The sequence below is a fragment of the Centroberyx affinis genome, unplaced genomic scaffold (genome assembly GCF_046629955.1).
Source record: "Centroberyx affinis isolate AG114_WGS23_722 - 3 ecotype Tasmania unplaced genomic scaffold, CSIRO-AGI_Caff_v1 ptg000379l_1, whole genome shotgun sequence".
Lineage (NCBI taxonomy): Eukaryota > Metazoa > Chordata > Actinopteri > Beryciformes > Berycidae > Centroberyx > Centroberyx affinis.
In genome coordinates this window covers 83,000-96,207 of record NW_027279048.1, presented here as the reverse complement: position 1 = coordinate 96,207, position 13,208 = coordinate 83,000, and the positions used below count along the sequence as shown (strand labels likewise).

Below are 13,208 nucleotides of genomic sequence, written 5' to 3'. Positions count from 1 at the left end.
TGATATTGGCGTTTTAGTGAGTGAGCTAAACAAAAATACTCTTGATAAAGCATTGAGGCAGCATGGTTGTACCATTGATGAAAACACTCTAAATTTAGTTAAAGATACCTTGTGCCAGACCAATCATTTTAGCTGTCTTTCAGAAAGTGGGTCTTTGGGAACTGACAAAAGAAGGTTATCGGTTTTCAAAGAAAACTTCTGTGTAATTAACCCAGTTGAATTTGTTTTAGGTTTGTCATCAATCTTAGGTGTTCTTCAAGTATTGTTGAATAGGGGTGATGTAATTGACAGAGATTTAGAAGAAACCCAAAAATCACAATCTGGCCAGTATAAATCCTTTTTTGATGCATCATACTGTAAAGAAAATCCGCTTCTTTGTGGTGAAGATCTAAGTATTTCTCTGGGCTTGTATATTGATGACTTTGAGGTCTGTAACCCTTTAGGCACCTCAAAAAAGAAACATAAATTGTGGGCGATCTATTGGATAATTGCCAATTTACCTATAAGAGACAGATCGCCATTGTCTACTATATATCTTGCTGCCCTATGCAAGAGTCAAGATGTTAAATCATTTGGTTATAGGCCAATTGTTCAACCACTTCTGAGCTGCTTGAAAATTAAGGAATTTACATCAACAGGTTAGGAACCAGTGTCAGAGGACAAGTTTTGCAGATTTTGCCTTGCGAGTCGAAAAGATATTCAAACTTGTTCTGTAAGAAGTGGGGCATTTGTACTGAGAGCAAGAGAGTCACATAACCTGAACCTCTCTAAGCTTAAGGAGAATGAGAATTTGAAAAGTGTGGATGGGGTAAAAAGTGACTGTGTTCTAAATGAACTGCAATACTTTCATTGTATAACAGGAAGGCATTGTACCTTGAGCTGTGTTTGGAAAAAAATCATTGACAAGAACTATTTCACAGATCATTTACATACTGCCACAGCACTTCCCTTATAAGTGCTCAGACACAACCAATTGTCCTCAGAAAATTCCAGTAAATTTTCATTTGAATGGAGCAATAGGAGGGAATGGCCATGAGAATTAGACTCTGTTAAGGTTGTTGCCATTACTTATTGGTGATGTTGTATCTGAAAATGATGATGCTTGGTGTGTGATTCTGGAACTGAAAGACATTGTTGAAATTTTGGCATCGCCCACTTTCACAGATGAAAGCCTCTGTTACCTGGAAGCAAAGATCTTTGAACATAGGAAACGTTTAAAAGAAGTGTTTCCTGATGTGAAACGACCCAAACATCATTTCCTTGAGCATTATCCCCATCTGATTCGTTGCTTTGGACCTGTGGTTGACTTCTGGACAATACGCAACATAGCTTCTTCAAGAAAGCTGTCCGCGATCTAAATAACTTTAAAAACATTGTGTTGTCTCTGGCCAACAGACACCAGCTTATGTTGGCGTACAATTTTGACATGCCTTGCCTATTCAAGTCAACGGTGGAAGTAGAGCGGGCAACACACAATTCCCTTAAATCGATAGTCTATGACAAGAACAAAAATGCAACACCTTGCAGGGTCTGACCCCACCGCACTCTCCTTCTGCCAAGGTTGATTGGCAAATTGATTCAGATCTGTTGAAGTTACTGGTGTGATAGTCATACGGGGGAGGTACTATGTGGTATAATATGTAATATGTTGGGTTTTTTTTAGTTGGGAGTCACCATGTTGCTGCCCGTCATCCTTAGCCAAGAGGACATTCGGAGGGTCACCATTGACAACATGCCAGAGATGGTTGATGGCCTACACTTGATGCTGAAGAACAAGCTTGGATTGGAAGGGGACTTGGTGCAATTTCAAGATCCAGAGTTCGACAATGAGCTTTACAACTTGAGTAGCATGTCAGAGCTACCTAAAGATAAAGTGACTTTGAAAGTATACAGTAAGCCTCTTGGAAGATGGAACCCTTCTTGACATGTCCAAAGACATGAAATCAGACATTTTGGATAAAATAGCAAAAGCCATTTAAGTCCATAACCCATACCCAACACGTGAGGAATATGACTTGGTGGCACAAGCTCTCATCAACGCATCCATGTCTGAGGGAACCAGGGTCTGTTGGATAGCTACGAGTGGCTGGATGCCCAGAGCTCAAGATCAACTCACATACATCGAGTTCACTTGGGACAAAAAAATTTAAGAGGGCCAGAAAATCAGAAGTCAATTTCCTGCCAGACATCCCTGAAGGAAAAACACATGGTGGTTGCCGAAATGAAGAAGAGGAAAGTTGATTGGCAGCAAATTCAAGAGATGCTGACCAGCACCTTCCCTTCACGGAGAAAAGAGATTGTGGAGGATGAGCCACTTGTGGCTGACATCAAAGCCCGATGGCCAGTGCTGTTCTTTGAACGTCAGGTAAAGTGTTTCTCTATTTCGGATGAGGTGAGGAGGATCAGATTGGAGACTGATTGAGAATTGCTGACCAGAGATTTTATACAACAAAGGTTAATATCAGCAGTCATGAAGAATATGATATACTGACTGTAAAGAATACATTGATTGAAAAATGTTTTATGCAACAGTAATGTACCGGAGGCGTTGAATTTACAGCCAATCCCTTGTTTCTTTTCTGCCTACTGTAGATTGAAGCAGAGTTTGCTCGCCTTACCTCTGAAAGGCTCCCTCTTCACTGGACTTGACAAGTATCTGCCAAGGTTCCTTGAGATATACAGAGCCAGGAGTGGTCTGGCGGAGCTGAACACGCTTTTGAAGACACTGGATAATGAGGTAAGTGCTTAACTTAATGCAAAGCCAATGAAAACAACAATTCTAATGCATTTTTCAGAACTAGGTCTATCTAGTCCCAAACCTGATGGAGGTCTATTTAATTTGTTATAGAACTTGGAACAATGGTTCCAAAACCCCTTGTTGACCCTCACTTTTACCTAGGCTGCTAATTGCATACCTTGTTAAGGAAAGAGTTATTTATTTAATTCTAGTCCAATATTAATCTTTTCCCAACATATTGCTTATTTCTGGACTGAACCAAGTATGCAGACATGAGTAGAATGTAACACCACTTAGAACTGTATTTTGATGTTATCTGGCTGAAGATGTTCCATTGATTAGAGTTCCAACCAATGGAAAAGGGCTGTCGTCTTGATGGGGCTCCCCCACTACCTCTAAGAAGATGAGTCCAAATTTTATAAGAATGTACAGGTATATTTAATTTCCTTTTTTCTATATTAGTTTCTGTTAAAGGAAAATTTCCAAGAGCTGTGGCAATACTGATGGGTCTCCTCTTCACATTCAACATTGACTATCCCAGGGGCCTTAGGTACATATTTGAAGTCATTCAGAAGGTGCTCATGAACATTGGTGGAGGGCAATGCTCTGCATTGGTTCATGGCTTGAGAAACAGACTCTTGAGAAAGACCATCTAAGCTTAAAGCAAAGTTTAAGCATTGATCTGACCTGTATACTGAACCAAATGTGAACATTGGAGGACAATGCTCTGCACTGTGACATGGACTGAGAAATGGACTCCCATTTCAGGTTAATTGTTTGAGATCTGCACACACAGCGATATTCTGCATTGGTTCATGGTATGAGAAATTGACTCTTGATGAAAACCATGCATGTTTAAGAGTTAAAGCAGAGTTGAGCATTGATTGTGATCTGGTTACAAAACCAAATGTGACCATCTTCATTGGTTCATGGTATGAGAAAAAACCTGCAAGTTCAACTGAATATGATCTGCACACTAAACAAAATGTGAACATGGAGGGCAATACTCTGCATTGAGTCATGGTATGAGAAATGGACTTAATGAAAACCATGCAAGTTTCAGCACTAATTGTGATCTGGTTATCCAAATATAAACCTGTAGAATGTGCATTGCATTTGACAGTTTAATAAGACTAAATTCATGATGACTAGTGCAGGTTTGCCTGGCCGCGGTGGAAGGCCACACACTGTCTGGATGTGGGGGATAATAACACACAGACAGACTTGGGTGGGGGATGGGGTGTTGTGTTTACTTGTTACTGTTGATATTTACAACAACTGAAAATTTATATTTTCTTGGGACTTTTTTCGCCTTTAGAAAAACATACTTTTGCTTTTTTTTTGCAAAGTTTTCCAGTTTTGATGCGCTATTTGTAACTGCAAATTGTTGAATGCCAACAAATCTGTTTGTTTTTCAAGTTGACACAAAGATATCATCACAATGCAAAATCTGTAGTCACTCAATTGTCAGTTTTAAAACTGTTCTAAAATCAATTTTAGGATTAATACCGAAATTAGATGCATTAAATAACACATTAAGTGTTAGGCCGGTATGAGTGAGTATCTCTGCCCAGTGTACTGATAGTAAGAAAAATAATTATGTTGATTGTCATTTAAAGTATTTAGGCAGAAAAAGCAATTTTTTTAAAAAGCTTTCCAGTACAGTTTTTCCATTTTGATGATATTTGTTGCTACTGTCTTAACCTTTTACTTTTATTACAAAGAGTAATAGCGACTCCTGTTCAGCCGGACATCACTTCCACATTGCATCCTCAGTGTGTCAATGAGGATGCAATGCATTCCCATCCATAGCTGCTTTGATTCAAATGTTATCAATTTGTGGTAGAATGTATTTTCATAGCATATTGTTATAGCATGCTTCATCCATTTTTGACACTCACAGAGGATGTAGTGTTATCAGTAATGTCACACACAGAAGGTGATGGAAGACAGTGAGCCATCTTGTGGATATTTGTGAATTGGCTTCATGCTGTCTTCTCTATATACAACACAATGGTTGTATTGAAAAGTAATTTGATCAAACTGTTTCTTTAATGTCCAATTGTTTACAATTGTTGGATGATTCAGCTGTTGAAGCGATGCAGTTAATTCTAAATGTTGCAAAGGAATTGGAGGTGGACACATGTCTGAATGTTATTAAACAGGTTGGAGTTGGATCACAGTGTTTGTGGTTCCTAAAGTCTTTGCTCATCTTCAGTAAAAATTTAAAAAATGTTGGGCAGTGATAATCGATAAATTGTATTAAATGCCTGGGGTGAAGACTAGTCATTTATTCTGTTGAAAATTGCTTAGCCAGTATGAAATTTGATGTAAGCATTCAGATGAATGTATATAATTAAATTGTTATAGGTACTGAGCAAATCTGAAATGTATTTAGAGGTTAAAAGAACTAAAATAAAAATTAAATCAACTAGAAAATTTAAGTAATCTTGATAGGGGATTAAATCTTGATTAAATTTAAGCAATTGATAAATTTAAGTACAACTGACTAGTACTGCAGTTAAATCAACTAAAGGTTTCAAGTAATATTGAATGAAGTTGGAGTTGAGTTAAATAGCAAAATTTAGTTGAGTTAACTTATTGTCTTGACATACAATTTTAAGGCAGCCTGGTCACTCAGATATTTAAGTTGAAACAACAAGTTGGGGTTTACAGTGTAGAAATCACGAAAATGAGTTAGAGTTCCACCTAAGGAACCATCAGCAGTGATACTTTTCAAGAACTGGTAGCATATCAATGTACACTCACTTTATTAGGTACACCTAGCAGTACCAGGTAGGACGCTGTTTTGACTTAAGAACAGCCTGAATTCTTTGAGGCCTGGATTCTGGAAACGTTCCACAGGGAATTTGATCCATGACTTGATAGCGTCACGCAGTTCCTGCAGATTTTTCAGTGACTGATCCGTGCTGAAAAGACCACTGGAGTAAAGTCCCTGTCATGTTGCTGAACCATCTTGAGACGATGGTACATGTTCTGGTTTTGGTGATCACGTTCCCACTGTAGCTTCATCTTCATAGTCCTAGCTGACAGCAGTGGATTGGCATGGGTTGCAGTGTTTATTGCGCCATTCTTGGTAAACTCTGGACACTATGGTGCCAAAATCCCAGGAGACCCAATCATACCATGTTCAACTCAAACCAAGTCAACTACATTCATAACACAGAGCCAGTGTTTATCAAAGTGGGGAAAATGGAGGCAGAGCATGGAGCGCCAACAGCAAACTGCAGACATAAGGGAAATAAGAGCATAGTTAAAAGCTCTGAATAAGAGCAACAGACAAGTTTTAAGACAAGTTTTCAAAATTTCGATTCAATTCGGCTGATCTGATGCTTTGGGGAAGGATATTCCACAGTTTCGGTGCAGCCATGGCAAAAACCCCATCACCCATTCAGTCTTAACCAGGACCTCGGGACCGACCCGAAGCCCCTGATTAAAGTACCTGAGGGCTCTAGCAGGACTGTGTGGGGAAATGTTCAAAGTCGCTTAAACCATGCATCTTGCCTATTGTAACATTTAGTTGAACAGCGACTGAACCTCTCCCTGCATTTATTTATTTATGGTTTATTTGATTGGGACAGATACAATATACATAGACAAACTGAGAACAGCTATCCGACACACATTTAGTAGTAACATAACTACAGAAAACTAGACATGAGTACAAGTTTGTTGCTGAATTAACCAGGATTTTGGTAACTTTTGTGGCAGATTTCAAGTGATCAGGTAGCGAGTTCCAGGACTTTGCCCCTTTCACAGAAAAAGCAGTCTGAGCAAAAGATGAAACTTTACAATTGCCACTTGAAGCTGCTCTGGTGGATCTGCTGCAGCTCTGTGGTCTCTTGATGTATTTACAGAAGCAAGTCCATTTAAACATTTAAACACAAGCTTTACATAATGAAAATCAATAAAGTTTGCAAAACTTAAAATCTTGTATTTACTTAAAATGCGGCAATGATGGTACCTTATTTACTTTTTGTCTAAGATTCTCAAGGCCCGATTATACAGCCACTCTATGGATTGAATTACTGACTGGTTGGCCAGGGACCAGGTAATAATAATAATAATAATAATAACTTAGATTTATATAGCGCCTTTCAAGAAACCCAAGGACGCTTTACACAGTGAAGCAGACAAATTACAAGAACAGAAAATAATAATAGCAAAATTGCCGGGGATGAGAGAGTTGACTAGAGACCATAGGCCTTGGTGAACAGGTGGGTTTTCAGGATTGTTATAAAAGTGTCCAAAGATGGAATATTGTGGATCTCTGCTGGGAGAGAGTTCCAGAGGGTGGCTGCCACACTGAAGGCTCTGTCCCCAAAAGCAGACCCATGTCTGATTCCGGGACGGGGTATAGGGGTGGAGGAGGTCAGATAGGTACTGGGGGGCGAGGGCATGGAGGGATTTGTAGGTGAGGAGGAGGATTTTGTAGGAGATGCGGGACTTGACCGGGAGCCAGTGAAGTTGAATGAGGGTGGGGATGATGTGCTGCCAGGGCTTGGTGCGGGTGAGAACCCTGGCAGCTGAGTTCTGCACATACTGGAGCCTTTTCTGGGTACCCCGAACAGGACTCCATTGCAGTTAAACCATAGGACCGATGTGAAAATATAATTGAATTTAAGAACAAGGCACAGTCAAATGTCAAGCAATTTCTTATCACCTTAAAACAGCTAAGGTTAGCCTTAATTGTTTTACAAATCTTTTTAGCATGACTTTCGAAATTTAACTGAGAATCTAAAATTATCCCTAAATACTTCACCTCAGTTACTTGTTCAATGAGCTCACCTTTAATTCTAACATTCAAGCATTCTGTTGCAGGTAGCTTTTTAATGGAAAAACAGATAGACTTTGTTTTCTTAGTGTTCTTAGTGGTCTTTAGTGTCAAACAGGAGGCATCAATCCAAGCTGATACTTTTTCTAAGTTTTTGGTTAGCTTATCTGCAACAGCATCACAGGTTTTGCCAGACACATGGACGACTGTATTGTCGGCGTACATCTGAAGACTTATACCGGGGCATATTTCTGCATGCTTTATACTTATGCTTTATTCATACGTGACTCACTGTCTGGAGGAGCGAGTTATTTCCGTAAACGGAGGTGCACCTACTGAGTGTATCGCAAAATGTCAAAGGTAAGTGGGCCTTAATGGGGAAATCAACCGGCTGTTCTCAGATCTTTGGAGAAGTTGACATTTTGTCGGCGTTGAGGTTATCGGTCGACCTCAACACCGGGCCCCTTTCACTCCTTACCGCAGTCGGGCTCCGTCCCCACACTGCTTTGATAACCGCTCTGAACATGAAGGTTATTATTATCATCACTGCTGCAGGATCCTGGCAATACGTAGTCTGTATCGCAATGCATTCCCTCCTGTGTGTTTTTCCTCAGCCTTTCCAGGAAATGCTCATGGCATTAAGGATCCTCAGGCTTTAGAAAATAAACTGCTGAATGACTATATTCATTTTGGCTGTTGAAGAGGATAAAGAAATGACAGTGGCATCTGCACAATGCAACAATATGTTATGTATGTATAGTATACATATATAGGAACCTATGTATAGAATTAGATTACCTTGACTATGACAGATGACCATTATTCTGTTGTCTACCTGCTGTTCAACACAAAGGAATGTTTATGACTGTGTGTGTGTGTGTACTCGGTCATACACACGCATGCCGGCCCCTGTGTGTGTCAATCAGAGCGATGGGAGTCTGTATTAGAAAAAGAGCAATAATAAAGAGATAGAGAACACAGAAAGAGGCGAGAGGGACAAAACAAAAACACAATAATGGGAAAGCTCTCCGAGGCGGAGTGTGTGTAAGCAGATTGCTGTATTTTATGTAAATCCTAACCTTTCCACCAGTGCTGGCTATCAGGCTTGTTGACAGCATGGTGTGTATCTGTCCTGTTGACAAGAAAGGCAGAGAGAGGGAGAGAGAGAGAGAGAGAGAGAGAGACCTGTCACCGCTGACTAATTACACTGCAAGCAAACAGTTGAGTCCTCTGTTTACATTTGGACGGCCAAGGGAGGGCGAGATGAGCATCATTAATCAGATTTTTCTATCGCATACTATCAACACGCACACACACATACACACGCACACACAAAAGATTACAAATAGCCATCAGTCATGTTTTTGATTTGACATGAAGGACGGTCTTTCTAATTACCAAAGAGTTCGCTGTGATGAATTCCAATAAAGAGAGAGACCAGATGCGGTTAACCAAAACTCTCTGGGGGTTTTGGAAGCCAATAGACGGCTGCAAGCTGCAGTCAAAGTCAATGGGGACACGGACCATTTCTCGCGAAATCATTTGCAAGCTGTTCCATTAGGTTGCATAAGATGTTGTAGGATTTGATTTGGGGACAAAATACATCGGTTCCCCATTGACTTGCACGGGTATTACTAGGGAAATACAATCAGAAGGCTGCCGACTGCTTCTCCACAACTGGATCAATGTTGGGGGGAATATTTTCTATGCAGACCAAGAGGATTGATGACTTGTGATCGGTCAGATAGGCTTGTGAACATGCGGACACTTTCCCTTTGAGTTACAGTGCAGGAACTTCTGAATATTAACAAACAGTTTAATTATATATCTGTAATAAGAAATAAATACTTGAGGATGCACACATTTCCTAGAGGGGAAAATATCTAGCTTGATCACTAGTCAAGGCTACAATTTAACATTTCATGACATGTTAACATATTTCTATAAATAATTCGCTCACTGTTGCCACTTTGTTCATTTGGATCAATGCTGAGCCTAAAAATAAATGTCAGCACTTGTAGTTGTAAATGGTTGCTCCAAAAGTCAGATAGTCTTTCACAAAATCAGATGATGTTGTTTGACATTTACTTTATATATTTATATACGTTTCCCTAACTCTGTGACTTTCATTTTGTGGAAGGTGATCATGTTGCGTTGTGGTATTTCCTCGTCAGATTAAGTGATCATGAGTCTAGTTTGACTGATATGGGTTTTTGAAGGACAATACCAACAGCAATATTGTTGGACTGGAGCTGCGGATAGTATCTTCAAATTTAAATACTTTTTTCTCCAGATTTTTCATCTTGGCAGGGTGGAAAAGCCTCTGAAAAGATATGCCTGATGATGATGATATAACAATAATAATCATAATCATAATCATAATTATAATCATAAATACAGCTGCCAGTGGCCATTAGCAAGGTCCAAGCCCCATTGGGCAAATGATTTGTTCTACATCTCAAAGATAGAACATTTCAGTGACAGTCATTTGAAAAATGGCAATATGGTCATGCTTGGTCACGCTTTGGTCATGCTATCAGCATGTAGTAGTCTAGTCAGATTGTAATGATCTAAATTGTATTTAAAGGTGATGTCACAAAGGCATGAGTAACCTGTTCAATGTCGTGAAAAGACAAAAAGGGATTGATTTTGGCAATATTTCTCAACTGAAAAAAAGCATGACTATACCAAATTCTTGACGTGTTCAAAATTGACGCCTGTTTTTTTTTGCATGGGCTTAAGAGCCGAGGGAGTGCTGAATTTGTTTGGAAAAGCATTCAGGACCAATAACAGAACTTCTTCTTATCTGGATTTAGACAAATGGTGAGCTATCCAGTCCTTGATATCAGCCAAATAATCATGTAAGATGGTCAGCCTAGTAAGATCAGTAGGATTAATTGAGAGATGCATCTATCATCTGCATAAAAGTGAAAAACAATATCATGCTGACAAATGATTTGCCCCAAGGGTATCATATAAATAGAGAACAACATTGGCCCAAGGATTGAGCCCTGGGCCACTCCACAAGTCATTTTAGAAGCTGATCATATAAAGTTACCAATTAACACTGTCAAAATCCTGTTGGAAAGACAGGATTAAGGATGAAACAGCTTAAGGCAGTTCCAGAGACACCAACCCACTGCCTCAATCTATTTATAATAATAATAATCATCATCATCATCATCATCATCATAATAAAACATTCATGCATTTCCATGTGGAATCTGATCGAAATGTCTCATTAGAATCAGTTCAGGTTCAAGGCTTCCCATAGACAACCAGTGAAGTATTGATCAATTCTACAATAAATATGTAATCAAACAAATTGCAGGTGGACGACACAGGCCAAGGTCTGATTTTTAATCAAAAGGCCAATATTGGCAAACTGATATATTGGTCTAACACATGTTAATGAGGAAAAACACAGTCTGGTCCATGCTTTGTCCTTTAAAGTGGAAGATAGGAGGCTGAGCAGGGAGAGAGGGGATAGAAAAGGAAAGGAAACAAGATGAAACCTCAGAGTTCCACACACCCACTTCCTCAGAGCTTCACACCAGAGTGCTGCCAATCATTTAATTAGCAGGGGTGTGTGGTATAGATACTGTATATACCTCCCCAGGTAGAAGCACTACCAGAATGCTCTCCCCTTTTGCCCTGGGTGTTGTGCTCTGATGCCCCTCATTGAGAGGTATGTTTTACTGTGTAGCCTTTGTTTCCTGCAACCTTTTCACTGCTAATTTTAGTGATTGTTACATTAATGTTTCAGAGGTTCCAGTACTGCTGCATTTGGCCTTCCACCATAGACCTGCCACAATAGGTTGCTGATGGATGAAAATAAATTCTACGTTTTATTGTAAAACTCACGTTTCTGTCTCAATTCTGCAGAATTAACCTGTATGTGGAAACCCTCTTTTGTTGGTTACAAGTTCAACCAGCTAGTTCTTTGGGTAAAAGTCCCAAGGTGGCATCCCAAGGTGGCGTAGTCTATCTGGTCTATAGCTAAGATCTAGTTGAGCCGGTCACATAAAGGAGGTGAAGAGAAGAGAGGAAAGGAAGTGCGGTGAGGAAAGGAGTCCTCTGCCTTATCGTTTTAGCTGTGGACCACTGGCCATGAGCGGCCTCAGGTCATCTGGCACTAACACACTGGGCCTCAGAGAGAGACGCAAATACACACTTAGACAAGGACCACTGGAGAGGGGAGAGGAGGAGGAAGAGGAGGGAGCATGGGAGAGAGAGAGAGAGAGAGAGGGCGAGTGTAGCTGGGCCGATGTGCTGCAGGGTGGGAGGCAGAGGCTTGGAGCAGGGCCATCCAAAGGACAGAGGAGAGGAGGGATGAGATGGGGAAGAAACGGAGATAAGATGAAACTTTAATGATCCCCATGAGGAGACTAGGTTATTGCAGCAGCAAAGTAAATTAGGATACAAATAAGAATAGAGTAAAATTGGGGGTTTAAACATAACAGGACTAACAATTTCAAAACTACAGGTATACAACAAGTTTGGGGAGGTTTGGGAGAGACACCAAAATCATCCATGTGTCCCCGGTAGATCGTTGGCTTTGCTCCATGCTAACACTTTAGCATACACTATGTTGATGATACTAGACTCCATGCTAACACTTTACCAAACACTATGTTGAGTGATAGTAGGCTCCATGCTAACACTTTAGCATATACTATGTGATAGTAGGCCACTAGCATTATTTGAAGTCAGAAAATGAGCGTTTGTAGCAGCTCTAAAGCTAAATGGTAAATGATATACGGCTACGTCTGGCAGTTTTGTGTAAGATATTGGTAAAAATTTACATTAAATATGATGATGATAAAAAGGAAGGGACTATCAGGGACTACTTTCTCTGTTTCCATAGGAAGTGAAGGTGGTCGGTGATGGGAGACTGTGTAGAGGTAAAAATCACTTTCATCTGAAATAGTTCCAAAAATAAGCAGCAGCTATATTGAGTGAATGACATTTCATTTTTAAAATGTATGAATCTACAGGCCATATAACAAGAACCACTAGTGGATTTTTTTTTTCCTAAAAGGTCAGTCTTCTTACTCTGGATAATGCTAGACACCTGTCACTCAGCATACTGTTTGCTAAAGTGCTAGCATAGAGCCAATGATCTATGTATGCGTGTGTCTGTGTGAGGGAATACCGAAAAATCTTAACTCAATGACCCCCGCCACCAGTGAGGGTGTGGTGTGCTTTTGCGTGTATGGTACAGTTGCATGTATGTGTGTGTGTGTGTGTGTGTGTGTGGTGACAGGTCTTGGTGACAGGTGACAGGTCTTCTGGGCCAGTGAGCTGGGCAGACAAGACGCATCACGGCCTGTCTGACAGGCAGCCAGGGCGGCCATGACAGGCGTAAGTAACACGTTTTAGCCTTGACGCTAACACACTGTGACATATGCTCCCCACCGCACAGGCTGCCCTCTCACCATTTACAGTTTCCAACGCTAATTGCAGGCTCAAGGTTGAGGAAATGGCTCAGTTATGGAAGTTACATCCGACATTTTCAGAGCGCTGCCACTGAGCCGTTGAGATTCAACATTAGCAAGTGAAAACTAGCTTAACGCTGCTAATTAAGTTAGAGCGTCTTGGCCGATAATTTAACAAGTGTTAAGTGTTTTTGTGTGACAGTCATGGATACAACACCTCTAATCTTTTAGCAACACC

At 40.3% G+C, this 13,208-nt stretch overlaps 1 protein-coding gene across 1 annotated transcript in view; it reads left to right on the top strand.

Annotated features, from left to right (window-relative positions):
* Positions 1–13,208, top strand: part of LOC139641494 (chemokine-like protein TAFA-3) — a 66,486-nt gene that overhangs the window by 50,549 nt on the left and 2,729 nt on the right. The window contains exon 4 of the mRNA XM_071515910.1: positions 1,664–1,844. Within this exon, the coding sequence (XP_071372011.1) occupies positions 1,664–1,844 (181 nt within the window). The remainder of the gene's footprint in view (positions 1–1,663; positions 1,845–13,208) is intronic.